Below are 27,002 nucleotides of genomic sequence, written 5' to 3' on the forward strand. Positions count from 1 at the left end.
GGTGTAATAAGTTAGGGGAATGGAACCCCTAAAGGAGGTGAATTAAGCTTGGGGAAGGGAACCCCTGCAAGCGTTTTGTTTTACTGTGAAAGGTCTGAGCCCGACTGAGGGAGACAGGTGTGATCTTTGTCTAACTGCATTTTAGAACCAGGAAAGAGACATTTTAACGTGGAAGGCCATGATCCACATTTTGAACTGCCTATTGTGTTAGGAGCCTGAGCCAGAGTGTGTCATCTTGCCTACAGGGACTGCCTTACTCTGTGCTGTCCAACATGGGGAGGAGAGCTGACTCAGCCACATTTATTCTTTATCTTTGAACACTGACTTTCCTTTGGATAACATTCTCCTTTTCACTTTTTTGTACAATGTATAGGGCAGGCATTAGGTCTTCTTAGTATAGGCAATTTTGATTTGACGGACACAACTAGGACTGTTTTATTTATTATTTGATGGTCGACACTGCTCCCATCCGAGCTATAGGGCAAAGCAGGAGTTTCTGCAACCCCATTGAAACTTTAATAAACTTTTTACAAATTGTACCTGTTGTGTCAGTGTCATACTTGTGATACCATACCTCGCTTACATCTCCAACTGCCTATTTGGTCCGTTTGTCACTGCGGTCCTGTGCAACTAGTTACATACAGGTCGAGGCCAAATCGAAGCCAATTGTCTGCGATGCTTCAGGGCTGACTTCTTTCTTCCGTGCTCAACAGTTTTATCTTGGACATCACACGATTCTCACCACAGTCCAACACAGCTGGGTGCTTTTTTCAATACACCCAGTGTAAAGCTATGGAACACGTTTTATAGGCGTTCTCACCTTGGCCATACACGCTGAAAAAGGGGATGATGTCATCATAAGCTGCTCTGCTACCAAGCTCGACGGAGCTCTCCCAGGCAAAATGCTCCAATGGTTGCTGGCAGCTCCATGCTTCACGGACCTCCGTAAGCATCCATAAGTACGGCGGATGCCGTTTCCTCCAGCCCACACTCTCCAGGCTCATTGGGGGACTGCATCATCCGTGAAACAGAGTTCTTTAAATGCTTCATCGCGCTTAAGTGGGGAACTATGGCCATGACCTCCTATTCCAGCTCAGCCACTGTTCAAGGTGATTTTGTAGGACATGGATGCTGAAGAGCGGATAAAGGGAGAGTACAGATTCCAGTAGACCCTGAAGGACCATATGTCGAGTTATCACTTAAAGATGCAAAACCAGGAAAAATGAAGTTCTTACTTGATACTTGGGCTACCCATACATCTATCTCCCATAAATTGGTACCTACTGTGCCCCTCTCTGGAAAGGTAAACACATTAGTAGGTTTTTCTAATACGCCTGTTCATAGCCCTATTTCAGAGCCAATCCAATTCTCTATAGGACCCATTTCATGTCTTGCTCCTGTTGTGCTTACTGACAAATGTGCTTTGAATTTATTGGGAATGGATCTGCTTAAGAAATTGCATGCTACTATTTATTGTACGCCTGATGGGGTCTACCTCACTTGCATGTCTGATTACTTACAAAACGGCTGTGCATACTCTGTTACTACCACAGGTGTGCTTCCAAATGTATTACTAACTGTTGATGAAAGAGCATGGGCCAAAGGTAAAAATTATGTAAGGTGTCTCCAGGTAGAACCTGTTCGTATTACATTAAGAGATAGTGCTATCTACCCAAGAATACCCCAGTACGAAATGACACAACAAGCACTAGAAGGAATCCGCCCAGTGAGACAGGATTTCTTAGCTAAGGGCATTATCAAACAGATAGCAGGCAGCCCCTGTAACAGTCCTATACTTCCTATCCGGAAGAAGTTTAGTGAGAATGCACCACCTGAAGGGAGACTAATAATTGATCTTCGTGCTATTAACAAGATAGTGCTGCCCCAGTTTCCAGTTGTGCCAGATATGGTCTCTCTTTTTACCATGCTCCCACCTACTGCCCAGTATTTTTCTGTTATTGACCTTAAGAATGAGTTTTTTTTAGTGTTCCAATCCATGTGGATAGTCAGTATTTGTTTGCTTTTACTATTGAACGAAGATCTTATACATTCTGTAGAGCCCCACAAGGTTACCCAGAGAGCCCAAGTATTTACAGTCAAGCTTTAAAAGCACAGCTAGATTGCTTTTCACTTCCTAGTGGTACAGCCCTTTCAGAATATGTAGATGATTAACTAATAGCTGCTGACACCAAAGAGCAATGTATAAACTGAACAGTCCAACTATTGAATTGTTTAGCACCCTTGGGTCACACAGCTTCTCAGAATAAGCTACAGTTTTGCCAACAGCAAATTTCCTAGTTAGGCCATCTCCTGCAAAGGGAGAAAGGAGTTTACATCAACAGAGAATACAAGCTGTACTTAGTACAGTAGCTCCAACCACTCGGCAAGAAGTGATAGGTTTCCTGGGTATGACGTGTTTTTGCCGGCAATAGATCCCCAATTTTTCTCTTTTAGCAAAACCCTTACTCAAACTTACTATTAAAGAGACACCAACTCCATTGCCATGGTTACCAGAGCACCAAGAAAGCTTTGATATGCTGAAACAGGCTTTGTATAATTCACCTGCTTTAGGCACCCCCAATTATGCTAAGTGTTTTTCCTTGTTTGTGCATGAAAAATTGGGTTGTGCTTTATCTGTATTAACACAAGTGCATGGAGATAAACACAGGCCTTGTGCCTATTTTTCCTCCACCTTAGATACAGTGGCTAAAGGGTTACCAAGATGTCTAAGGGCAATTGCAGCAGCTGCCCTTTCTGTCAAACAATCTGAAAGTATAGTTCAAGGACATCCACTGTTTGTGATGGTACCTCATGCTATTGATATTCTGATGAAGAAGACCCAAACGCAGCATATGACAAATGATTGACTAGATATGAATACATTTTACTTGCACCACACAACAATAAAAAGATGTAATTCACTGAACCCTGCCACGGTGCTACCCCTCCCTTCTGATGACCTCACTGTATTGCAGGACTGTATTTTAACAACAGATGAGGAAACAAAGGGACGGATAGACTTGACTGATGTACCTTTAATTGATCCTGATGGAACTTTGTATGTGGATAGATCGTGTTTTAAACTGCCATGGGGTAGCTCCACAGCTGCCTATGCTATAACCACATTGAAAACTGTGGTTGAAAGATGTAAAATACCACAGCACTCTGCCCAGGCAGCAGAGATCAGTGCATTAACTCGAGCATGTGAGCTCAGCCTTGATTTGAGAGTGAATATTTACACTGATGGTCAGTACGCATTTGGTGTGGCGCATCATTTTGGAAGACTATGGGCTGAGAGAGGTTTCCTTAGTTCTCCCAGTACTAATATTCAGCATGGAATGCTAATCACAAGGTTATTGAATTCGCTGGTAGTGCCTGGACAGCAAGCTGTCATAAAATGTAGCACCCACAAGAAAGTGACAAATGAAGAGGGAATAGGTCATGCTTTTGCTGATAAAACAGCTAAATTGACTGCCCAAGCACATGTCACTGTAACCTATGTATCAGTGAGTCCGCCAGTGACTACTGAATTTGATAATTTTCTCGAATGTGTCAGACAAATACAAGCAGATGCATCCAAAAAGGAAATTGAGAAATGGAATAGCCATGCTACCCTTGATGATGGTTGTTATGTATACAAGTCTGATAAAAGGTTATGGATGTTACCTAACAAATATGTGCCTATGATGGTCGCAATGGCACATGGCCCCTCCCATACAGGTGCAGATACAATTGTAGCCTTATTGAGTGAAGTATGGTATAATAATAACATTCGAAAGACAGCTATAGCTACATGTCAACATTGCATTACATGCTTAGCACACAATATAGGAAAGGGTACACCTACCCCAGAGGTCATTTTAGACCCCTAGAACTACCTTTTGAATGCCTTCAAATGGATTACATAGAAATGACACAATATCAGCGATTCAGATATATTTTAGTTGTAGTATGTATGTTTAGCAAATGGACAGAAGCATTCCCTATGGTGGATAATACTTCTTCGAGTACTGGCAAGACTTTGGCGAGAGAGTATTATTCAAGATACAGACTGCCCCATACAATCTGGAGTGACAATGGTGCTCACTTTGTTAATAAAACAATGGAACTAGTAGGTCATGCGTTGGGAATACGCCAGAAATTCCATACAATATATCACGCACAAGCATCAGGGCTTGTGGAACGTTTCAATTCCACCCTCAAGAGCAAATTGGCAAAGATCTGTGCTAGTAGCCCTCTCAAGAGGGTTGATGCTTTGCCCCTACCCGTAATGTCCATATGTACTGTCCAACACTCGGGAGTAGGTTTATCAGTTTATGAGATAGTAATCAGACGACCTGCCAATATATGGGTAATCCCAAGTCCAAGAAAACTGTCTAATGTCCCTTATCCTTTGTTGAGTGATTACTGTTTGGAGCTTACTAAGAGGCTGTCTATTATCCATAAACAGGTCAAAGACTCTTTGCCTAAACCTCTGGAAGGATCAGGCCGCTCTATCCAGCCTGGCGACTGGATCTTCACCAAGAATTTCCAGAGTTCATCCAGCCTACAGCCAAGGTGGAAAGGCCCTGTAAAAGTTCTATTGGCCACACAGACTGCTGTAAGGTGTGAAGGACATCGTGACTGGATACATGCAGCCATGTGAAGCAGGCTTCTCCATTTCTGGCTGGGAATACATTACCGAGTTGCCATGGAAAGACTATGTGCCAAAAGGGACCGATAATTCCCAAAGACTATCCCTGTGCAACATTTACCCAGATGCTGTGCCTCCCAACAATATTACAGTAGTGACAGAGGGACCACGGTATAACCTCAGACAACGAAAGCTAAAATGACTGTGCTGATTGACATGGTTTCCTTTTCTACAATGGATTGTCCAGGGCGGTGAATACCGGCATCTTTAACAAACTGTCTTTGGGGTGAGGCATATGAACACTCCTGACATTCCTATAACCCTTGTTTTACCTCATTCTGTTAGGACATTTTCTGTGAAAAGGTATCTCACTGCCACCAAGAACTTAAATAAACGCAGACTTCTGCTCCAGAGCCAAGCGCAGGACACCAAGGGGAAGGGCAGACATGGAACACCTGCTACTTTGTTGCGAGGTGGAGAGCATCCAGAGGGCCTACCTGGCACCAACCTCCTGAATGACAGGGTGCTGCAAGCCATGCTGAAGGCCGATGAGAGCTGCTCCCCCTCAGCCTCCTACTTCGAGTGTGTGCAGAAAGAGGTGCAGCCCTACATGCACATGATTGTGGCCACCTGGATGCTGGAAGTATGTGAAGAGCAGAGGTGCAGATAAGAGGTGTTCCCTCTGGCAACTACTTATCTGGACAGATTCATGTCTGTGGAACGGCTTAAAACAAACCAATTGCAACTCCTGGGGGCCACTTGCATGTTTTTGGCATCAAAAATGAAAGAAACCATCCCATTAACGGTGAAAAAGCTCTGCATCTACACAGCTAATTCTATCAGACCCTATGAAGTAGTGCAAATGGAGCGGTTCACATTGAACAAACTAAAATGGGACTTAGCTTCTGTCACCCCTCATGACTTCATTGAACATGTTCTTTACAAAATACCACTGACCGAGTACACCAAACTATCACCCACAAGCACGCACACACTTTCCTGGCCCTCTGCACTACAGACATCAGGTTTATTTCAAACCCTACATCCATGCTTGCGGCAGGCAGCGCTGCTGCAGCTGTGTAAGGCCTTCCCTCGGCAACACCTACAGTTTCCTCTCCCAGAGGTGTCTCACACCCTTCCTTTCGTAAAATCATCAAGTGTGATCAGGATTGTTTACAGGCTTGCCAGGAGCAAATTGAATTGCTGCTAGAATCCAGTTTACGCCGTGCACAACAACACGTCCGAGTGCAAAAGTACTGACGACGAGGATAGCCTACCTTGCACTCCTACTGATGTACGAGACGTGAACATTTAAAGGGACTTGCGCACCACTAGTGGTGACGCTGGTTATGTGTCACAAGCGATTGTCCAGCTATGGTCTAAAATTCTTATTGTAGAACTAATGTTCTTAAGGGCTGTTTGTGGAAAATGTATTTTATATGCTCGTTAGTTATTACAATGTAACCTGCCAAAGCCATTATAATGTAAACTGCTAAAAACCCATTTATGAAAGCCCTTCTAACTGAAATGACTAGGCCACACTATGAAATAGATTTACTGCACACGATTCACGAAACCTGCTTGCTTAAGATAAATGAGTAAATTCAAAGACATGAACTTTATACAGCTTTTGTACGTGTTTAGTCTGTACATTAGGTCATCACAGATGTGATGTGGTTCTGCTGACTTTGATCAAGATGTTTACTTAAAGTAACTGAAAATTGCGAAGGCTATGCAAAAATAAAGCGCCTGATGCGAACGTCCCTTTTCGCAAAGGAAAGCTGCGTGTGGTTCAGAAATTGGTTTAGAAGTTGAACTCTTACACAGAAGCACATATAAGCATATGCTATTTTTGATCCAGCTGCTGTCATGAACTTGTGATAGGTCTGCTGACATGCAAACACACATTACCATATATTATATCTTGACACGTAGAATAATTGTGCAGAGTTAGCATGATGAGATGATGTGACCACGAGATGTCTACAGCTTTGCGCACATAATGTCTGGAATTTAGGTATATATACACATGACCATTTTGCATTGTCATTTGTGAGAGACTGCAATGGCTTTCTGCTATCGTGTTTTCTTTCCCACTTAAGTGTAACAATTGTGTTTTTGCTGTAAGGCAAACTTTGAAAATCTCTATTTTGGAATCTCAAATATTTGTTGCGTTTTATTATTTCCAGACGGGGCAAACCCAAACCCAAAGCAGCATTTGTAATATTGTTTACAGATCGTGTTACAGTCACTCCCATGTCGACGTCCTCTTTCAATCCTCGAAAGAAAGATGCAATACTCTGCGATTACCACTAGATGTCGAACTAAATGCACAGCATGTGATTCTAAGCAGATTAACAAGCATAAGAAACTTCATTACATGACACTGAGCTACTGGAGGCAAGGCACCCTTGTGCAGCCGCACCCCCGAGCCGGTGCTGTGCTGCTCTTATATGCTGGCAGTCAGGCCGGAATAGGGGCGAGTGTGTTTTTTTGTTGTTGTTATAAATGGAAGCAATGGGCAAGCAACTAGTGGGGCTTGTGGCCGGCTCCTGTTTGGGCAGCCACTAGCCCGAAAGGGAGGTCTGGCCAGAGCCCTAGTTGGGGTTCGGGCCGGCCCAAATCCTGTCGGGCTCGCCCAGCTCTAACGGACCACAGGTGTTGGGAATCAACACTGCCCATGGTCTGATCATTATATGGTGAACGCTTTATTACACCCTCCAAAAACTCTAGCAAGACTAGATATACAGCTCAGGAAATTGGAAAAAAGCAGGAATTTTAAGAATGTCACCCCTCCCGGACTGTCAGCCCTACTCATCACTGAGCTACTTCCACTACACATTTAGTGATTCCACCGAGCTCGCCACACACCTTACGTCTACTATCAACTCATGCATAGAGACTCTTGACCCAGAAAAAGTGAAGAAGGTAAAGAATGAAAATGTCAAAAATTCATGGTTTAATGATGACATCATTCAAGTAAGACTTGTGAAAAGATCGCTGGAAAAGGAATGGTGCAGAAACCTGTATCCTCCAACACTTACAAAGAGCCTGTGAAAAAGTTAAAGGTGGCCACTGTTGAAGCCAAATCCCAAACTATTAACACCAGAAACTGCCAACGCTCAATCTAGTACTAGCAAACTATTTAATATTCTTAAAGAATTTGAAGACAAGTCCACAGCTAACCAAACCCACATCAGAGACTCATCATGGTGTCAGGAGATACATGATGAATTATCGGCTAAAATCACACATCAGCTAGCCACCCAGGAGCAAAAACTAAGACCCATGGGTTCTGAGGAAGGCCAGTTTATCTGACACTTTAAAAAACTTCAATAATACTATGCCGAAATTTGAATTTAAGCAATATACAGAGTCCAAAATTCTCAAGATAATCTCGGATCTAAACCCCACGTCCAGCTTGGGAGACACTTATCCCACCAACACCTTTAAAGGATCATTTGATGTCCTGGTTCCATGGATTACCAGACTAGTTAATCTTTGCTTTACGGAAGGTCCGATTCCACGCTCATTGAAGGAGGCTTGGATTACCCCACTCCTAAAAAAAGAGTAACCTCGACCCAGCAGTGGCAAAACATTATCGGCCCATAACAAACGTGCCTTTCATCCTTAAAATCTTGGATAGAGTGGTATACTTGCAATTCCAGGAATTCAGAGAGGGCAACAACATACTGTGTAACCACCAATCGTGATTTAGAGCCTGGCATGGCACTGAAACTGCCATGCTGGATCTTAAATCCAACCTCACAAGCATTGTGGACAGAGGTCATCCAGTCATGCTGATGCTGTTGGATTTGCCAGCGGCCTTTGATCTGATTGATCACACGCTATTGGTTGACAGATTAAAAGTACCTGGCATGTTGCTCAGACTTGGCTTCTCAATGTATCACCTCCTTTTAGGGACCACGTAGCGCTAAAGTGGAAATTTGAGGGTGCTAAATCTACACCCTCCATTACAACCTGCAGAGTCCCAGAGGGGTTTTGTATCTTGTCCTCTCTGTTTAACATATATATATTAGACCACTACTCGGCCTCCTAGACTACCTGGGTGTCCAAAATACCAACTCTGCCGATGACACTCAGGTGGTCCTTGGGTTGTCTGGCGGAGTCCCACAGGGGTCTTGTATCATGCCCTCTGTGTTTAACATCTATATTAGACCTCTACTCAGCCTCCTACACTACCTGGGTGTCCAAAATAACAACTCTGCCAACGACACCCAGGTGATCCTTGAGTTGTCTGGCAACTACACAAAGGACTCTGAAGCCCTCAACAGAGTCTACAATGCCATCCAAGTTTGGATTGCATCAAATTCTCTGGCACTTAACAGGGAAAAACAGAGCTCCTTATTGTGGCCTCTGGACCACGAGTAAAAAAAAAATTAATTCTGACTACAAAAGCTTCTCCCTCGCTGGTAGCAGGATTACAGTAGCCAATTGTGTGATGACCTTGGGGCTATATTAGGATATCAGAATTATCAATGAGATCTCAGGTCTCACACGTTGGCTCCACCTGGGCTACGTGACCAAGCTCTTAAACCATGTAAGGGCATATAACTTCACCACCAGCAGTGCTCTTCTGGCCACTAACCTAATTAACACCAGGCTAGACTATTGTAACAGTATACTTGTCGGAACTTCACAGGCTAACATTCAAGCACTGCAAGTCACACAAAATGGCGGACATGAACATATAACGACCGCCATAAGTGCCCTACATTGGCTACCGGTTAAACTAAGAACAACACACAAGATCCTGACCCCATCACACAAATGCTGGGCCGCTGCAGCCCCTAAATAAATACCTCACAGACCGCCTGACGGTGAGTCAACCAAGTCAAAATCTGCGTTCTAAAGAGAACTTCAAGATGGTCCAACCACAGTTCAAGTTGCACAAATTTGGAGATATCAGCTTCGACATTCAAGCAGCAAGGGTATGGAATGAGTTGCCAGTCGCACCAAGGGCTATTGTCTCCATCTAGGTATTTAAGTGTTAGGCAGAAACCTGTGCAGTTCCCTTAGGGACCACTGCAAAAGATTTAAGACTACAGGTGTTTGGCAGTAAACCCACTTGGTAGCAGTCTGTACCACAGAGATTCACTTGGTAGCTGTGGCTGAGCAGTCAGACTTCCCTCAAGAAGATTTAGGCAGTATACAGAGCATACAAAATAGGTACAGAAATACAGTAGCACAAGCAAACACTGACCAGAGCTTGGGTGTAAAAGTATATAATAATTTATTTAACACACACTTATAAAACACACTAGCCCTAAATTGGTAAGATAAGTTCAAAACACAATCACTATTATCATATGTACATCCCTGATTACTTGTTGGACAAGTCTTAGTTAACACCACTTATTTCCAGACAGAGGTGAGCGCTTAACGTTCGATGGCACTCCAACAAGTTAAATAAAAAGGGAGGGAAAAGCAGAATTATGGAAGCATACACACTAAACACGTTTTAAAGAACCACAGCAAGTTAGGAAGGCACAGTCTACTGGTGAGCAAGGAAGTTTAGGTGCCAGGCCCACTTTCAAGGGAGCCAGGCGGAAGGTGCCCAAGATCAGACAGTTACACATAGTCTTCAAAGTTTGTAGAGGTAGTTCGAAAAAGGTTTAGTTCAGTTCAGAAAAGTTAGCTAAGGTGTCCCACGCTAACCCAGGTTCGAGAGACGAGGATTTAATACACCCCCTTCAATCGGTTGCAACGGAAGCCAGGCGGAACACGGTACCTTAAATGGAGAGGATCCTCCAGCGGGGGCAGTTGTTCCTGGCAGCGGGTGCAAGTCGCAGCGTCATCCAGAGGAAGAGAAGATCTCGTCGTGGAGGGAAGATGAAGGTCGTTGCACTGCCAGGGAAGAAACCAGCCACAGAGTTCTCTGGTGCAAAGGTACTACCCTTTCGGTTCGCGGTAGTGGTGAAAACGTGGTATCCCGGTTGCCGGGGTGCTTGGCACAGGAGAGGCGGCCACGAGATGCTCGAGGAAGGCGAAAAGAAGGTAGACTGGTTATCCCCACCAGTCGAAGTAAGAAGACACTCCGGGCTGGAGATCTCCTCTGTCATTGGGAAAAGTGGTGAGACTGTTCAGCAGGGCTCCACCGATCGTGTCGTCGTTGCAGGCCGCCTCAGCTTCTACCCCCTCGGATTCTTAGGTCCTGTGGCGACTTCTGAAGTTCCAGCCCCCAAAGCCCTGCTTTTATGCAGCATACACCCCCATTCACTCAGCAGAGCTGTCAATCAAACATGCTAAGTGGGCCAATCACACAAGAGTGCGACTTGAGTTACCAAGGTAACTCAATCCAGGGTGCCTAAACCCCCTCCCACACCCCCTGTGGTACCCAGACAGAGTGGCACCACTTTTGGAGGCTTCTGTGGAGAAGGCCGCCAAAAAGTGGAACAAAGGGCTCGACTTGGGTTGGAGTCACAGAAGAGAACACAAACGCCATTTTAGAATCGAGTTCTGGCAAAAAATACCAACCGGCGAATTAATATTAAATAAATAAACCGGCGGTATGTTCGAGGCTTTAAGAATTAAATAATTAAAGTTGGTAGCCTCGAACAATGGGAAAATCCCATAGAGATATATTCGCGGTCGAATATAAAAAGTAGTATCCACTGCCACCAGCCAAAACTCGATCAGGGGGGACGGAGACGTGCCCCCAAGAACATCAGACCCCGGGGCAATCGAATTGCCCCGACCAGTACGTCCACAATATGATGGTTTGTACTGGTTTCTGTTCATAATTTGGGACTAGCAAAGCCAATGGTGACTTTACATGCCTTGGGAGACAGTATTCAGTCCCAGGGTATGGAGTCTATGTTGGGGGGTCGCTACGACACCCCTGGGTTACGGCACGGAGGGTGCTGTGTAACCCACCTAAAAAAAACACATGAGACCCTATGGAGTAAAAGACCCCATAGCCCATAAAACACATGGAAAGTTAAAGGAACACCTCAAATCATGTCGAAGAGTGGGAGCAAAAAGAATCTCACTCTTAGCAGGAGAGAAAAAAATAAACCTCAAAAATCCAGCAAAGCTGCTGGGGGACTCACTAGGTTTGGGAAATTAGCCTTATAGAGAATTCTCCCTAACATTAAGAAAGCAGAAAAGACCCACCTGTTCAACCTTAAACCAGGTTGAATTCTCCTTTGTCATTTCCCTAGTCACACCCCGCTGCTTTGACCTTTATATCTGAATGTCTTCTGTCATGTTTGTTTTGTGTGTGCCCTGAGGTCCGAGGGCATGTGGTGCCCTATAAGAAATAAATAATAATAATAAAGCACTCTTACCTGTGACCTTTGGGCACAAAGCCCCATTCATCTTAAGGGCTAGACTTCTAAAGATATGATATTGAACTTGTGACTAGTTCCCATCATTACTGCATTTGCTTTACTTACCTGCATTGATGATTTTGGCAGGGTGTTGCAGTGTAACATAGTGACGTCTGACGCACTGCGTTCTGGGCACTGTTGTTCAATGATAACTGTCTTGCCCTCGGGAGCCATGGCAAATGCCATTTAGTGACTGAGCATGGCAGGCAGCGACCACATCCTGGAAATACTGCTCCCGACAGTGTGCCATATTTAATATATACAGGCCACAGATTGATAAGAAGATTTTTTTTAAAGACAAGTAGATCGGTTGTCATGTCTCCTGACAAGTGGATTTTTTGTTTTAATTCCACACCCCTGCATCTGATGCCGAGCAAACACATATGTAAATGAAACTGTGTGTTTGGGACGATCTATAAATAGCCATTATGGCACATCTATATAACATATAAAGAATAAAGGGTCATAGATAATGAAGAAAATGTTAAATCTGCATCTTATGTGTAAGTCAGAATTGCAGAACACCATATAGTAGCTCCTAATTGCCCAGTGATAGCTCCTGGCCACTGGCTAATGCAGGATACCCAGGAGTTGTTTTTGGCTCATGCTTATTCAATCTTAATTTCTATCCCTGTATACATGAAGTGGGATCACAGTAAATTCCTACGGAATAATATTCATACAGGATAAATCGAAAATAGAATGTATTAAAATGTATTTTATTAGGTAACTAATCCCAGAACATTTCTATAACAGCATATTGGTCCTTCCTCAATCAATTCATATACCAATAAATGTTTTAAAAAGCATTACAAATATTTAATCATTCTCAACACCATTTCATACGACACCAGATCACAATTTCATAAATATGTGCAAAATACCATTAGATTTAATCTTCAAAGGATTTCATTTATGTACATTGCATTATCAAATAATCATCAGTAAACAGAAAATCATATTAATGACATTTGAATCATTTGCATAAGAGAAGACACTTTTTGGTAGTTCTTAATTTTTCCACCACACAATTCATACTTTTGGATCAGAAGAACCACTTTGATAGTGTACAATCTAAGCTCATTTAAATGGTTGCATAAGTTATGGTAGCATCTTGCTGCCATACATCACTTTGCAACAAGAACACCAATAGGTTTCGACATGCAGAGTTGACTATCGTCACTTCATCGTGGTGACCAAACAAATCAAGTGTGACTAAATATTAACTTGGAGGGCCATGGAATGTTATCTCATTTATCCAAATTAATCTTAAAATCCAAATTGTTGACTTACTACTTAACAAGACGATTTGTTCAACCTATATGTAACAGTAAATTACTTTTGAAAACCTCTACCAGTGACCATCACTTGGCACTGCACACGTGTAGATATACTCACATTTTGTTTGGCAAAATTCACTTCCAAGCTGTGGAATATAGCTCATACTGGTTAAAATCCAAAGATTGTGTTCTAAATTAGCTATTTTGTGCACCCAAAGCAATACTATGGTATCAACTATCTTACCTGAGGAAGAGTAGTCTTTTTTAAAATGTAGACACAGTATCCTGCATCCACGCTGCTTGGAAAGGCCAGACAGACATTTAGACTTTTGACGATAACTGCTGTGTAGTTCTACTGGCATTCACGTTTAGTAAGCACAACATCATGGTATCAGACGTCTGTCTTGTTTAGAAAGAAAGTGCAGGCATTTAAGCACTTGGCAGTGTCCAGTTACTTCTAGCAACTTTCACGCGGGGCCCTACTGTCGAGCAATTGCATTATTTTAAAGGAATCAACCAGTGTACTAACTTGTCATTATCTGACAGATTCACATGTCTGGCATACCGATTTCAAATTACAGATTTTACTAAACATAAAAAAGGGGGCCAATGCTTATCAAAAAGTAAGTAAAGTAATTGTGGCCATCTTGGAATGGAGTCACCTAATGGAGTCCCAGTCTTCCAACATATTAAGGCCTCTTTTGTACGATCTAAAATTATGCATCCAAAGTTGTTACTTAAAACGTAGCCTATTCGTTATATAATTTCCAGGTAGCAGATTCCCCCCCTGCCCCCCCACCCTCCATTACAAACCAGAAAACATCAGGTCCAAGTCCTGCCTCTACGTAGTGGGCCATTAAAGTCACATTTACGTTTTTTGTACAGATTTTTGAGTGATGTACATTGATCCTCCACACATACTTGTCTAGATATTTTTCCAACGTATACCTTGTTGCATGGACACATTTATGTAGATTACATTTTTACTTTTACAACTGGTATGTTTACGTAACTCCCATACTCTGTTTTCATATTGGAAGTCGGTCATTCTTTTGGAAAATGTACAAGCCACGTAATCTGTACAGGGCACGTTGCATCGGATTGGTAGAATGTTCCACATCGAAGTACTAGTGTTTGGTGGTCTATTTTGGATGCTGGCTGATCAAACTAATTGCTGTTTTAGACTCTACCTTTTTGAAATCCAACTTGATCTGATTGGTAGCCTAAGAATTGGACCTGATTCAGTGAAAACTAAAAATGGACTACAACTGTATTAGACAGTTAAACCAGTGCCATTGAGGAAGAAATAGTAGCTTAATACTTAAGAACTGATTACTTCAAATACTAACAACTGCCAGGATTACATCCTCATATAGCGTATCTACATACCGCTAAGCCATCGGCCTCCACCAACCCCCTTTACTGCTCTAGTAGATGAATAATGAGGTAGTATTTGATTGTCGTGCTAGTCTATGGTTTAGTATTTGTTTCTTTAATGCTGCAGTGTCTAGTACGAAACATGCTACTGTATTGCACCTTCACAGTGCTTGAATTGAAGAAACATGCCACGTCATAGCAGCATCTGAGTGCTTAAATGATTCAAGAAACCTCAACAAAAGCAAGGACATAGTAGCAAACCACTTATTAAAATAAATAACTTACCATCTGGAAGGATGCTTGGTTGCCAACTTCTTATAATTTTGTTCAATTCTTGACCAAACGTATGGTACTTGAGATCAATAAATATATTATCCTTTCTTCCGCTCCCATGCAAAAACTATTGGAAAAACAACTGCAAATTAGGATAAAGTGTTGTTTGAAATGAAAGGTTTATTCTTGGCATATGTAACTGAATTTGAAATTGATTTCTCATTTTGGTTTACCAAAGTAATTGGAAATTTGATAAACTGCTGGAATATAAAAACAAATTACTCACCTGTGACAATAGATCATGAAAGCTTGTCATTATATATGCAGATTACCAGTCTTTAAATTCGAATTTATGTCAGAGCTATGGGAGAGGTAGATGTTGAAGAAACTATAGCCAAAACCACTGTGCTGCACTATCACTTACACCCTTAGTGAGATCTTACAGTGACAGAGTAGTCTTCAAGGCTAAGCAACTCCACGGCACGCCCGACTGATAATGTCCTATAACTTTTTGCTTTGCTATACAAACCATCCCTATCCAGGCCTAATCCCTCACCTGCCCACTGTCAGTGCTCACAAGAACTAGGCTCCGCTATCCTCAATTACCCTCATATCCTAGACTCCTCCACTCAATGCCACATACCCGTGCAGACAGTGCTTACATTGTAAATAAATATGTGCCTGGGCCCAAATATTTTCTAAAACACATTTGTCACATCAGGGCAGTAGCTCACTGCCCACGGCTGCCCCCAGTGTCAACATAATTGGGGTTGCAGCTGAAACGCCCACGCCTCATTGGTGGTGATGTGTGCACCACCCACGGAAGAGGTGTGATTTAAACATACCAATCAAGTTAACATTATATAATAGAGCATAGTAGTTCTGCCTTGAAATGAGACATCAACAATTGTAACTGATTCTTTAAATATATCATTATAAATGTCAACTTATTCAGTACGTGGTAAGTGGAACATTTTTATATTCTCTCCATTTCTTCATGCAGTCAAGTAGTGGACAAAACCAGATATATTAACTGACTTAACTTGCTTATCAAACACCTCAGGAAGATCTTCTGTAGGTCGGCATTCCTCCTTGGCAGTGGCCCTTTCCACTGATGGTTCTGCTGGCTAGATATTTTCCTTTTGTGCTGTGTTGGATGTCCCTTAGCCCACTAATGCACTGTTGATTCTGTGGCATCAATCAGTCATGTTTCAATGTGTGTCGGACGCTATGAGTTGGGGCCTGGCATGCACCTGTGTATTGGTGCCTCTGACGGTGGTTGTATTCTAGAAGAAAAAAGGGGAGGTTCCCAGCTTAAGAAGGCCTTGCATGTGCTCAGTGGCTGCCCCTACTTGTACAGGTGCAGCAAAGCCAGGGTAATCATGACACTGAGCCTGATACCGTGGGTGCCTGGCTGCTGTCTGCACCATACACCAGAGCCACCAACCCTGCTGTAGCCATGCTACCAGTTATTACTGTAGTAGTGTGGCCCCAATGGCATGTAGACAGACTAACAATCTGCTGGCATGTCCAACCCGAGCACCCAGCACTGTCTCCTTTTCTTGCTCATTTTTATCCATTAAACTCGACAATAGCACAGCAGCACCGGCGTAGCTCACTCTGTTGTTTTTTGCTTGACTAGTGAACGGAGGATAGCAAGACCACGCATGAATCCCGGATCCGTGCGTTATAAAAAAACAATTAAATAAATCAATTTAAAAGAAATAAATCAGTCTGACATTTCACAAAACAAAGTTGCCAAAACACCATATCATAATTTAACTCAATTCGAGACAATAAATGCCATGCTCAGAAATATGTCCCAGGGCCCAGTCCTGGTAAATAACCCCACAAATTAACAATTGCATTTAGACAGTCCCAAAAAACAGTCCCGTTTGGTAGACCCAGGCGCTTTGTAGAGGCACCCCTGCGAGTTATAAAAAACAAAACAAAAACCAGGAAAAGACAAATTAGCTTTCCACACGTGAAACTGTTTGGTGGGGAGGGAATGGAGTACACCCAATGTGAAGGAGTTATTGAGAAGAAGATATGGCATGAGGGGCTAGAGTCCACCCCAAGCTACAGAATGCTGGACACTGAGGTGGTATACGGGGGCGGCGGCGAGTGGTTCTGCAGGGCCTACAGCCCAATCCAAGTAGTGTGCACAACAGAGCTTCCTGTTCCTTAAAACACTAACAAATCAATATAAATGAGCTCTGTGGATTTTGCAAGCATGGTCCACAAAGCAGTGGACAAAAAACATGCAAGAAATTACACTTGGTCCACAGAGCAAACAAGTGCACACATATCAAGTAGGCAGACCAGTGGAGTTATGCGAAAAGGAGAGAAGGAATATATACATGCACATTGTAAGGATTGATTCTTTTTGCACCTTTCTCTACAGAGATTTCTATGGATACCTTTTTCTTGTTGCTTGTTTTGAACCCTGTCCTGACTTTTTGGGGATATGCAAAGCCTTCTGCTTTACTTCCCTGGCCTGTTTTTCTTATTCTTATGTAGAAAGTTAAAGTTCCTCACCGTAGTGACTAGAGTACTCCTAGTCCCCTTTCCTCCATCCTTGAGGGGCGTCCCCACCCCCCCCAACACGGGGACGGTCCGGGAACCTTTGGCAGTGAAATATTGAGCTTCCCCTTCAAATTTAGTATACCGAGCAGCCCCAGGCAAGGGAACGGCCCCCGAAGTCCTGCCCTAAGGTGACTCACACCTCAGTTCTCTTAACACATCAGAAGCTTAAATACCTGCCTACGCTGAATTTAATAGCCCCTGACATACAAGTGGGGGAAGGTGGGTGGGATGTATGGAAGAAAGGGGACTATGGACTAGGAGTACTCTAGTCACTATGATGATTAGCTTTAATTACTCATACGCCACATCCCCTTTCCTCCATCCGTGTGGGTGATTACACCAAACAAGACCATAGGGTGGAGCTGTGACAACCTGCCTCATATCTAGGAAGAAGCTAAAAGATCTGACTGAACTCTGCATCGCACCTGGAACTGAAGAAGGCCGACTGAGTGGCCCCAAGTAGCTGCCTTTTGGGGGACATCCCAAGAAGCAGGTAACTGAAATGCGAATCCCTTCATGAAATGGTTTGCCCATGGCCGTATGTGTCTCCGAAATGGCCTGGACTATCCAACGGGTGATAGAAGCTTTGGAAGCCTGGGTGCCGGAAGACCTGACCCCAAAATGATGAACAATGCCTCCGACTTCCTGAAAGATTTTGTCTGAGAGAGATGGAACTTGAGACTCTCTTGAGGTCCAAGGAATGTAAAGCCCTTTCTGCTTCAGACTGAGGGTTCAGGAAGCACACCGGCAGGCACATTTCCTGATTCAAATGGAAAGGAAAGACCACCTTGAGCCAAAAATGCAGATGATTGCACAAGAGGACCTTGTCGTTATGAAACGTAGTGAAGGGCTCACATGATGACGACGCCTGCAGCTCGATCACCCTGCGCACGGAAGTGAGCAGCACCAATAGTACTGTCTTTGGTGTCACCAGCCGGATGTCCCCAGAGGCCATCAGCTCAATGGGAGTGCGGTGCAAGGCAGCAAGAACCACATTCAGGTCCCAGACCAGATGCGGCCTATGCACCGGAGGAAAAACCCTGGCCAGCCCCTTGAGGTGCGCTAACCACCGGGTTGGCTGCTGAAAACAACGTGCAGTGAGAAATTCTTGTAGGCCCCAATGACTGCCAAATAGGTGCAGCAGGTGTCCACCTGAACGCCAGAACGAGCCAGATATGCGGAGAACACCAGCACATCTTCCAGGGAGAAGCTTATGGTGTTCCGCACTTGTCGCAAGCCCAGTGGCAAATCCTAGTCCACTAGCTCTAATAATGGGATCGAGTAGACAGCCTCCAGTATGATGTCCCAGTTGCCATCCGGAAATTGAGCACGCTGTAGTCTTAGCTGCGTCAGGAAGCCTCTGCTGGGGATCAGAAGATGGACAGGCCCCTGGGAGCACAACTGCAGCAGATCCGAGAACGAAGCCCTCGAAGGCCAGTGAGGGGCAATCAGGATGTGGCTGCAGCTCAATGACGCATGGAATTTGCAGAGGGTCCGCTGGAGCGATGGGGGAGGAGGGAAGGCTTTATACCTGCGGCTGTGCCAGCAGATCTGGAAGACATCTCCCAAGGACCCCTGACCTATCCACGAAGCAAAACAGGGTCACTTGGAATTCAGGAGAAGATGCAAATGAGTCCAGATCCGGAAACACCCAACGCAGGAACAGGGGTTGACGTGTAACTCCCACTCACAGGTTTTGTACCCCAAGCGGTTCAACTGGTCCACTTCGGCATTGCTGTCCCCTGGGAGGTGGACCACTGAAATCCAAATCCCCTCTGACAGAGGCCATTTCCAGATCGACAAAAACAAATGTTTTGCAATCACACTGCGCATAAACACTAGTTGAGTCCAAAGTGGTATAGTAGATTTAATTGATACTGAGGTAGCCTGACACGTGTTTCGGGCACTTGCCCTTCAACTGAGGCTGTGAGACAGGTGTGTTCAGTTTGGACCTGATTAGGGTAATTGAAAGAGGCGTAACAGCGTCTCCGCTGTGTTGAACGAACTGGAGCTCCAGTTCAACACAGCGGAGACGCTGTTACGCGGAAACGCCTCTACATATATTTTGAGTGCAATTGCATATGACAGTGGAGCACATAAGATTTTATCCTCTTTCAATTACCCTAATCAGGTCCAAACTGAACACACCTGTCTCACAGCCTCAGTTGAAGGGCACGTGCCCGAAACACGTGTCAGGCTACCTCAGTATCAATTAAATCTACTATACCACTTTGGACTCAACTAGTGTTTATGCGCAGTGTGATTGCAAAACATTTGTTTTTGTGGTTCCTTACCTGGCGTTAGATTTGGCAAATCGCGCCTCCTGCATTCACCTGCAGCTCTAGTCACTCCAACCAAATATATCAGATCCTTGCGCTGAACCTCAAACCTCTCCCCTTTTGCCACTCATTTCCATTTCCAGATCGATACTGCCTCCATGCACAGGAGGGGGGTTGGGGAGAATGGGTGCCATTCTGATTGTTCAGGTAAAAGAATTGTCGTGGAGTTGTCTGTCCGGACCTGAACCGCTTTGTCTCTGATGAGGGGCAGAAAAGCCTTGAGCGTCATGCTCACCGCCGTGAGCAGATTGATATGCAAGAGGTCTTCCTCCCTGGACCATCCACCATGAATCGGGTAGCCCCCAGAGTAGTGGGTGTTAAGGAGAATTCTCCTACATGGCTGATTTCCCCTACCTAATGAGTCCCTCAGCAGCTTTGCTGGATTCTAGGGTTTCGTTTTTTTCACCTGGTAAGAGTGTGAGCCTTTTTCCCACTGTTACATGTGTTTTGGTGTGTGTGTTTCTACTTTCTGTGTGATCTTGGGCACTAGAGCCTCACCTACTCCATGGCCTCACATGTTTCATGTGTGTTACACAGCACCTTCAGTGCACTGACACAGGGTTGTCTTTGAGACTTCCCACTGACTCCATTTTCTTTATTTAGTCACTTTAAACCACAGACACAGTACACGCCATCTTACATGGAGTATTGGAAAGGGTTCATTCTTATCCCTTTTTGCCTGTGTCTCTTGGAGCATTGTTATACTCCCTTTATATCAAGACTTGCTGGTGGCAGTGGTAACTACCCTATTTTTTATACCACGGTTATCTTAAATAACCATGGTATTGTTTTAGGCTATTATATCAGCCTCAAACAAACCCACTTGACCATATATATTTTATTACGGTTCCGGCTCGGTTTATTCGCCATTTATTTTTGTAAATGTCTTTCGTGTGTTTTACTGTGCGCGCCAAACCAGGTTTGGTCCCTTTGTTCGCTGTCTTTTCGCGGGCTTCTGCACAGAAGCCCTCCTTAGGGCGCTTGAAAGTCTGGGTAGGCAGGATGTGAGGGAGGGGTCTTAGGATCCCTGCCATGGGTTCCCTTGGTAACCCAAGTCGCACTCCTGTTTGATTGGCTGGGTGACTGTCCTTCCCAGGACAGCCACCCTGCTGTGTGATTGACAGCCAGGCTGTATGAATGGGGTAAAAACTGCATAAAAAGCAGGTCTCTGGGAATGGAAGAGCAGAGTCGCCACTGGAACGAAAGAACCAACGAGGAGCTGATGGAAGAGGACCCCTACAAGGACTGAACCACCTGGTGAAGCCCTGCTGCAGGTCCGAATCTTCAAAATCTGACGACAGAGGAGATCCTCCAGAAAACATCTTCCCTTGAGCAGGTGGGACCAACCAGTTCGCCCCAAACTTCAAGCCAGGACCCCTCCTCTGGTCGAATTCGCTTTACAGAACTACAGTGGGCCGGATAGCCAGGAAGGTCGGACCCGGCTTGGGTTTTAAGGAGCACACCTTTTATTTGTTGCTTTGCACTGCTGCTGGTTTCTTCCATGGGTGGTGCAGGACCCTCCACTCTTCCTACTTCTTGTCAGTCCGACAGTCGCTCCAGGAATCGTGAGCCTGCAGGAACTACCAGGAACGCCCACCTCAGCTACAGCTTCCTCTCCGTTTTAAGGTACTGTGCAAATCCGGTTGTTCGCTTCGTTCAGCCGCGGTGAAAGTGTTTGAAATCTTTATCCAATCCGAGGGCTTGTCCTTTTCTCATCTTTGAACTAACCTTTCTGCCAACCAACCTCGTCTGGAATCGTGGAACGAACTTTACCGCAAACTACCCTGAACTGTGTGATCTTGAGCAAAAGACTTTTGACCCATTGACTTTGGCCCTAAGCCTTTTCTACCTGATTCTATCATTGTAGTTGCTCTTGCTCAATTGCCTGGAGTACTTACCTGTTTGTGTGGTTCCATTTTTATTAACTTTGTATTTCCCTCCCTTTTAAATTGCTGGAGTTCCATTTTGCTCCCACTTCATTCTGTGAGCTTAACTTGTCTGGACTTATTGGGAGTTGTGTGGTGTATTAAGAGTGTGATTTTTAAACTGCTAAGAATAGTGAAATGTTATACAACTGAAGAGTAAAATAAATGTATATTCTTTTACTTGAAAACCTTGAGTCAGTGTTTGCCTGAATCATAGTAATTGCTGTCCTTTGTGTAACTATTTGTTACTGCTCACTTACTCTTGAGATAAGTCTGGCTGCTCAGCCCCTGCTATCACTTTAACTGTGTAGTATAGGCTTGTACCAAAGGTGAATTTGTACTGTCACTTGTAGTCTTAATTGTGTGTGGTGTTCCCAAAGGGTACTGCATATAATGATGCCTAACTCTGGTGTACAGCGGTGAGGATCAAGTATAGTAATTATACTTAGAGTGCTGCTATTACCTTGTATCAACTAACCACAAGGCTAACATCATTAAAAGCAATATTGATCATGTCTGATATGGAAAGCTACAGTCAGGAGAATCTCTTAGTTACACTGCAGATTATTTAAGAAATCTATGTAAGGAAAGGAAACTCTCTGCTGAAGGCAAAAAGTCTGAATTGATTGAAAAGTTGTTAAAGAGTCCAGGTCTGGGGAGTGGGTCTGAAATGCCTGACTCCCTTGCCAATGTGGAAAGTATTGAGGATGATAATGTGTCTGTTAATGAGTTGGAAGCAGCAGATTTGTCTCCTAATGTAGGCCTCAGTGCCCCCTTGCTTGCTCAGCAACCTCAACCCTTGTCCACTGGGACCCCCACAGGTCCTTCACTCAGTCCTGAATTCATTGCTCTAGAGAAAATGAGGCTTGAGTTGGAATTCAAACGTTTAAATGCTCAAACTGAACAAAAGCATCAAGAACTGAAACTCAGAGAAATGGAGTTGAATCATGAACTTGAAATGAAAAGATTGTCTCTCGAAAATGCTCCTCTCCCAGAGTCTCTCCTAGGTCTTCCAGTCCTAAGAGACCCTGTATGCCTAAGGAAATTGTTGGTATGTATGGGGTTAAGCTTGATATTTTGGATTGTTTGGCAATGTTTGAATATAACCATGGTATTCAAGGTCTTACAGGGAATCGGTTGCTTCCCTGGCTCTTTTCTAGGCTACTCACTGTTGCATCTGATGTTGTGATGGAGTTAGGGGGGGGGAGGGTTTGGATAGGATGGATCAGGATTGTGTGAAGCTAGCTTTAATTGCTAGATTTGGGAAAACCACTTCCCAGTACCTTAAGAGGTTTAGGACCCTCAAAAAGCATGATGGTACCCCTTGAGCTACCTGGGTATGTGAATGTTCGAAAAACTTTGATGGTTGGATTAAGGGTTACAGAGTAAACACTTATGAAGGAATGAGAAATCTTGTTATGTTGGAGTCTATTTCTGATGTCTGCTCTCCTGAGCTCAGACAGCACTTGGCTGATTCTAAGGAGGTAGATCCAAAGAAGCTAGCTAAGGCTGCTGACTTGTGGGTTGCCAACAGGGCTACTCACAAAGATTCTGGGGCTACTCAGAAAAAGGAGGAGGGGAAACAGCCAAATAAAGATAAAGAGAATTCTAATACCTCCAATCCAAAAGAGGGCCACAAACAACAACATAAGGGTAAACCACAAGGGAAACCAAATCAGGCTAGTACATCATCTGGACCCAAACCAGATGGCGGTCAGAACAAACCCTTATTTATCAAGACATTTGGGAAATGTTATGTTTGTAGGTCAACTGACCATGTGAAAGGGGATCCCAGATGTAAGGGTAAACCTTCAGAGGTCCACACTGTCTCCTTAGCCTTCGCCCCAGAGGAAGAAGTACCTATGGCAAATGGAAACTTTCACTTACTGGCTGATGAACCCATGAGAGTCTCAGCTAGTGTGTCTTTCGTGTCCCTGGGCTTGTGGGAACAACAGAATTTAGATGTCTATAATTCCATTCCAGATAATACTAAAGAGTATTATAAAGATAGTGTTCTTGTGAATGGTCAGGAAACCCCTGCCATCAGAGACACTGGAGCCAGCATAACTGGGGTGGATGAATCATTTTCAAGGTGGAGGATGTTGCAAAGGCACCCAAACGCCTCACCAAGTTAGCTGGAGGCCCTGTGCAAATGCTTCCCCAGTTACCAGCTCTCATCCAGTGTAATGATATGACTATCAAAATACCTGTTAGTGTGCAGAGGAGCCTGGGAGAGTCCTGTTGGGTAATGACCTGAAAACTCTTGGAGTTGCGTCAAGCACCCCCAGGCCTCCCAGTAAGAGGAAACAGGAGCTCACTAGGTCTGCAAGTGAGAGAACCTTGAGAGGCTCTCCAGAGGAGTTGATAGAGGAAACTATCACTCCCACTGCACAGGAGTTGCTCACTGCCATTTCTAGGAAAACAGAGGCAAAGGGAAAACCCAAGACCTCCAGGAAAAAGACAGACAGCACCCCTGTGCTACCAACAAGGACATCACCAAGATTGTCCAAGATCACACCTGTGACTTCTCCACCTGCTGAGGCAGAGTGTCAGGTGCAACCTTGTCTGGTTGAGCCAGTTTCTGAGGAATCAGATCTGGAAGAAGATACTGTTTTAGTTGGGGATCTTGACCCTGTGGACCATTCTGAGCTGCAGCCTTTACTGGCAGAAGGTGGAACGAACAGGGTAAAGGACAGCGAGAGTGTCCTACTCTTGAAGGTCTTCGACAACAGGCTGCTACCAACTTGATGGGCAAGAAGTTGGGAAGCATAGGTTAAGATGGGAAGATGGCCTCTTCTACAGTGAACTGACTGAGTCTAACCCTGGGGACTCCAAAAGAATTGTAGTGCCCCTTGCCAACAGACTCCAGTTCCTACAGTTAGCCCACGAGATACCTTTGGCTGGTCACATGAGTTTCAAGACCACCAAGGAAAGGCTCTCCCTCTACTTCTACTGCCCTAAGATGGGTTCAGAAGTTGACAAATTCTGTAGGAGCTGTCACACTTGCCAAACCTCCGGCAAGAGTGGAGCCAGGAATGTGGCACCCCTGGTGCCTCTCCCAGTGGTGGGAGTTCCTTTTGAGAGGGTGGGCATTGACATTTTCGGTCCCCTTGACCCACCTACATCTTAAGGGAACAGGTTTATCCTGGTTGTAGTAGACCATGCTACAAGATACCCAGAAGCCATACCTATGAGAACTGTTACGGCTCAGGCTCTGGCTAAGGCTCTACTTGGTATGTTTCCAGAGTAGGGTTTCCTAAGGAATGATACTGACAGGGGATCCAATTTTATGTACCACTACATGCAAGCCATGTGGAAGAACTGTGGTGTCACTTACAAGTTCTCTACAGCCTACCATCCACAGACAAATGGACTGGGAGAAGTTTAATCGAACTATGAAGAGCATGATAGGTGCTTTAGAAGAACCCCTTAAAAGAAAGTGGGACCTTCTACTGCCATGCCTTCTCTTTGCATATAGAGAAGTCCCTCAGGAGGGAGTTGGTTACAGTCCCTTTGAACTTCTCTATGGCCATCCAGTCAGTGGTCCATTGGCCCTGATCAAGGAGGGGTTGGAGAGTGTTCCTTCCCCCAAGCCAGTCAGAGTGACTGACTATGTGATAGGTCTCCGGAGGAGAATGTCACACATGATGGCAGAAGCAAGTGATAACTTGAAAGCAGGTCAGGCTCTGGTCAAACATTGGCATGACCAGAAGGCCAGCATGGTTGAGTTTTCTCAAGACCAGCTTGTATTAGTTATGGTGCCAACAAGGCAGAGAGCCTTACAGGACAAATGCATAGGACCCTTCAAGGTTGTGGGCAAATTTAGGGGGTGGGGGGTAAACTATCTGGTGGACTTAGGCAGACCTAAAGAGGCTCCCAGGGTCTTTCACACCAATCGTTTAAAGGCTTATGTCTCAAGGCCAGAAGTGGGAGCTTTGCTTCTAGCTTCAGCTCAAGAGGAAGAGGAGAGTGAACCTCTACCTGACCTCCTCAGAGGCCAACCTTTAGATGAAAAGATAGGAGTTAATCTCTCTTCTCAGCTGACTTCTGAACAGGAGGAGTGCAACGTTCTGTTGAATCAGTTTGCCTCCCTGTTTTCACTATCACCAGGCTTCACCCCTTGGGGCCAGGATGATATTCTCACTAGTGACTGTTTACCTGTAAAAAGCAGAGGTTACAGAATGTCAGAACATGTAAGATCCCACATCAAAGGAGAAGACAATAAGATGCTTGATCTCAGGGTTATAGAGCCATCTGCAAGTCTATGGTCTAGTCCAGTTGTTCTAGTACCAAAGGCAGGATCTAAGGAGTTGAGATTCAGTGTGTACTATAGAGCTCTAAATGCAGTCACTAAGACTGATGCCCATCCTTTGCCAAGGACAGATGAACTGGTGGATAGACTTGGTTCAGCCAAGTACCTCTGTACATTTGATCTAACCTCAGGCTACTGGCAAATAGCATTGACAGGCCATGCCAAGGAGAAAACTGCATTCTCCACCCCAGCAGGCCTCTACCAGTTTAAGGTTATGCCTTTTGGGCTAAAGAATGCACTTGCTACATTTCAAAGGATGGTTAATCAAGTTCTGAATGTGATGGAGGACTTCTGCATGGCATACTTGGATGACATTGCAGCGTTCAGCCCTACATGGACCGAACATATTCATCACCTGGGATATGTTTTGCAGGCTCTTGAGCAGGCCCATCTGACCATAAAGGCAAGCAAATGTCAAATTGGTCAGAGTAAAGTGGTCTACCTTGGTCATGAGGTAGGAGGAGATGAGATAAGGACATTGCCCAGCAAAGTACAAGCTGTGCAAAACTGGGCCACCCCTACTACTCAAACCCACGTGAGAGCTTTCCTAGGTCTCACTACGTACTACAGGAATTTCATAGGGAACTATGGGTCCTTAGTTTCTCCCTTGAATGCGATCTCTCCAAAATTCCCTAAAAAGGTTTGATGGAATGAGGAGAGCACTCAAGCCTTTGAAAACCTGAAGAATCCGTTTGTCAAGCTCCAGTCATAAGAGCTCCTGATTACCACCAACCCTTCATTGTGCAGACAGATGCCTCCAATATAGGTATAGGTGCAGTCCTTAGTCAACTGGATGAGAAAGGTAGGGAGCAGCCCATTTTCTTCATCAGTAGGAAACTGAAGGAACCAGAAACAAGGTGGGCAACCATAGAGCGTGAATGTTTTGGCATTGTGTGGGCTCTGAAGAGGTTTACACCATACTTGT

The 27,002-nt window shown here is 44.4% G+C and overlaps 1 protein-coding gene and 1 pseudogene across 5 annotated transcripts in view; one reads left to right on the plus strand and one right to left on the minus strand.

The window, feature by feature from the left end:
- Positions 1-27,002, minus strand: part of ZMYM2 (zinc finger MYM-type containing 2) — a 2,192,903-nt gene that overhangs the window by 315,795 nt on the left and 1,850,106 nt on the right. For all 5 annotated transcript variants that reach the window (XM_069640238.1, XM_069640242.1, XM_069640239.1 and 2 more), the window contains one exon: positions 14,928-15,042. In XM_069640238.1, coding sequence (XP_069496339.1) covers positions 14,928-15,042 — 115 coding nt within the window. The remainder of the gene's footprint in view (positions 1-14,927; positions 15,043-27,002) is intronic.
- LOC138528861 (G1/S-specific cyclin-D1 pseudogene) lies at positions 5,080-5,948 on the plus strand (annotated as a pseudogene).

Source organism: Ambystoma mexicanum, chromosome 7q (genome assembly GCF_040938575.1).
Source record: "Ambystoma mexicanum isolate Mex_15411 chromosome 7q, UKY_AmexF1_1, whole genome shotgun sequence".
NCBI classification, from domain to species: Eukaryota; Metazoa; Chordata; class Amphibia; order Caudata; family Ambystomatidae; genus Ambystoma; species Ambystoma mexicanum.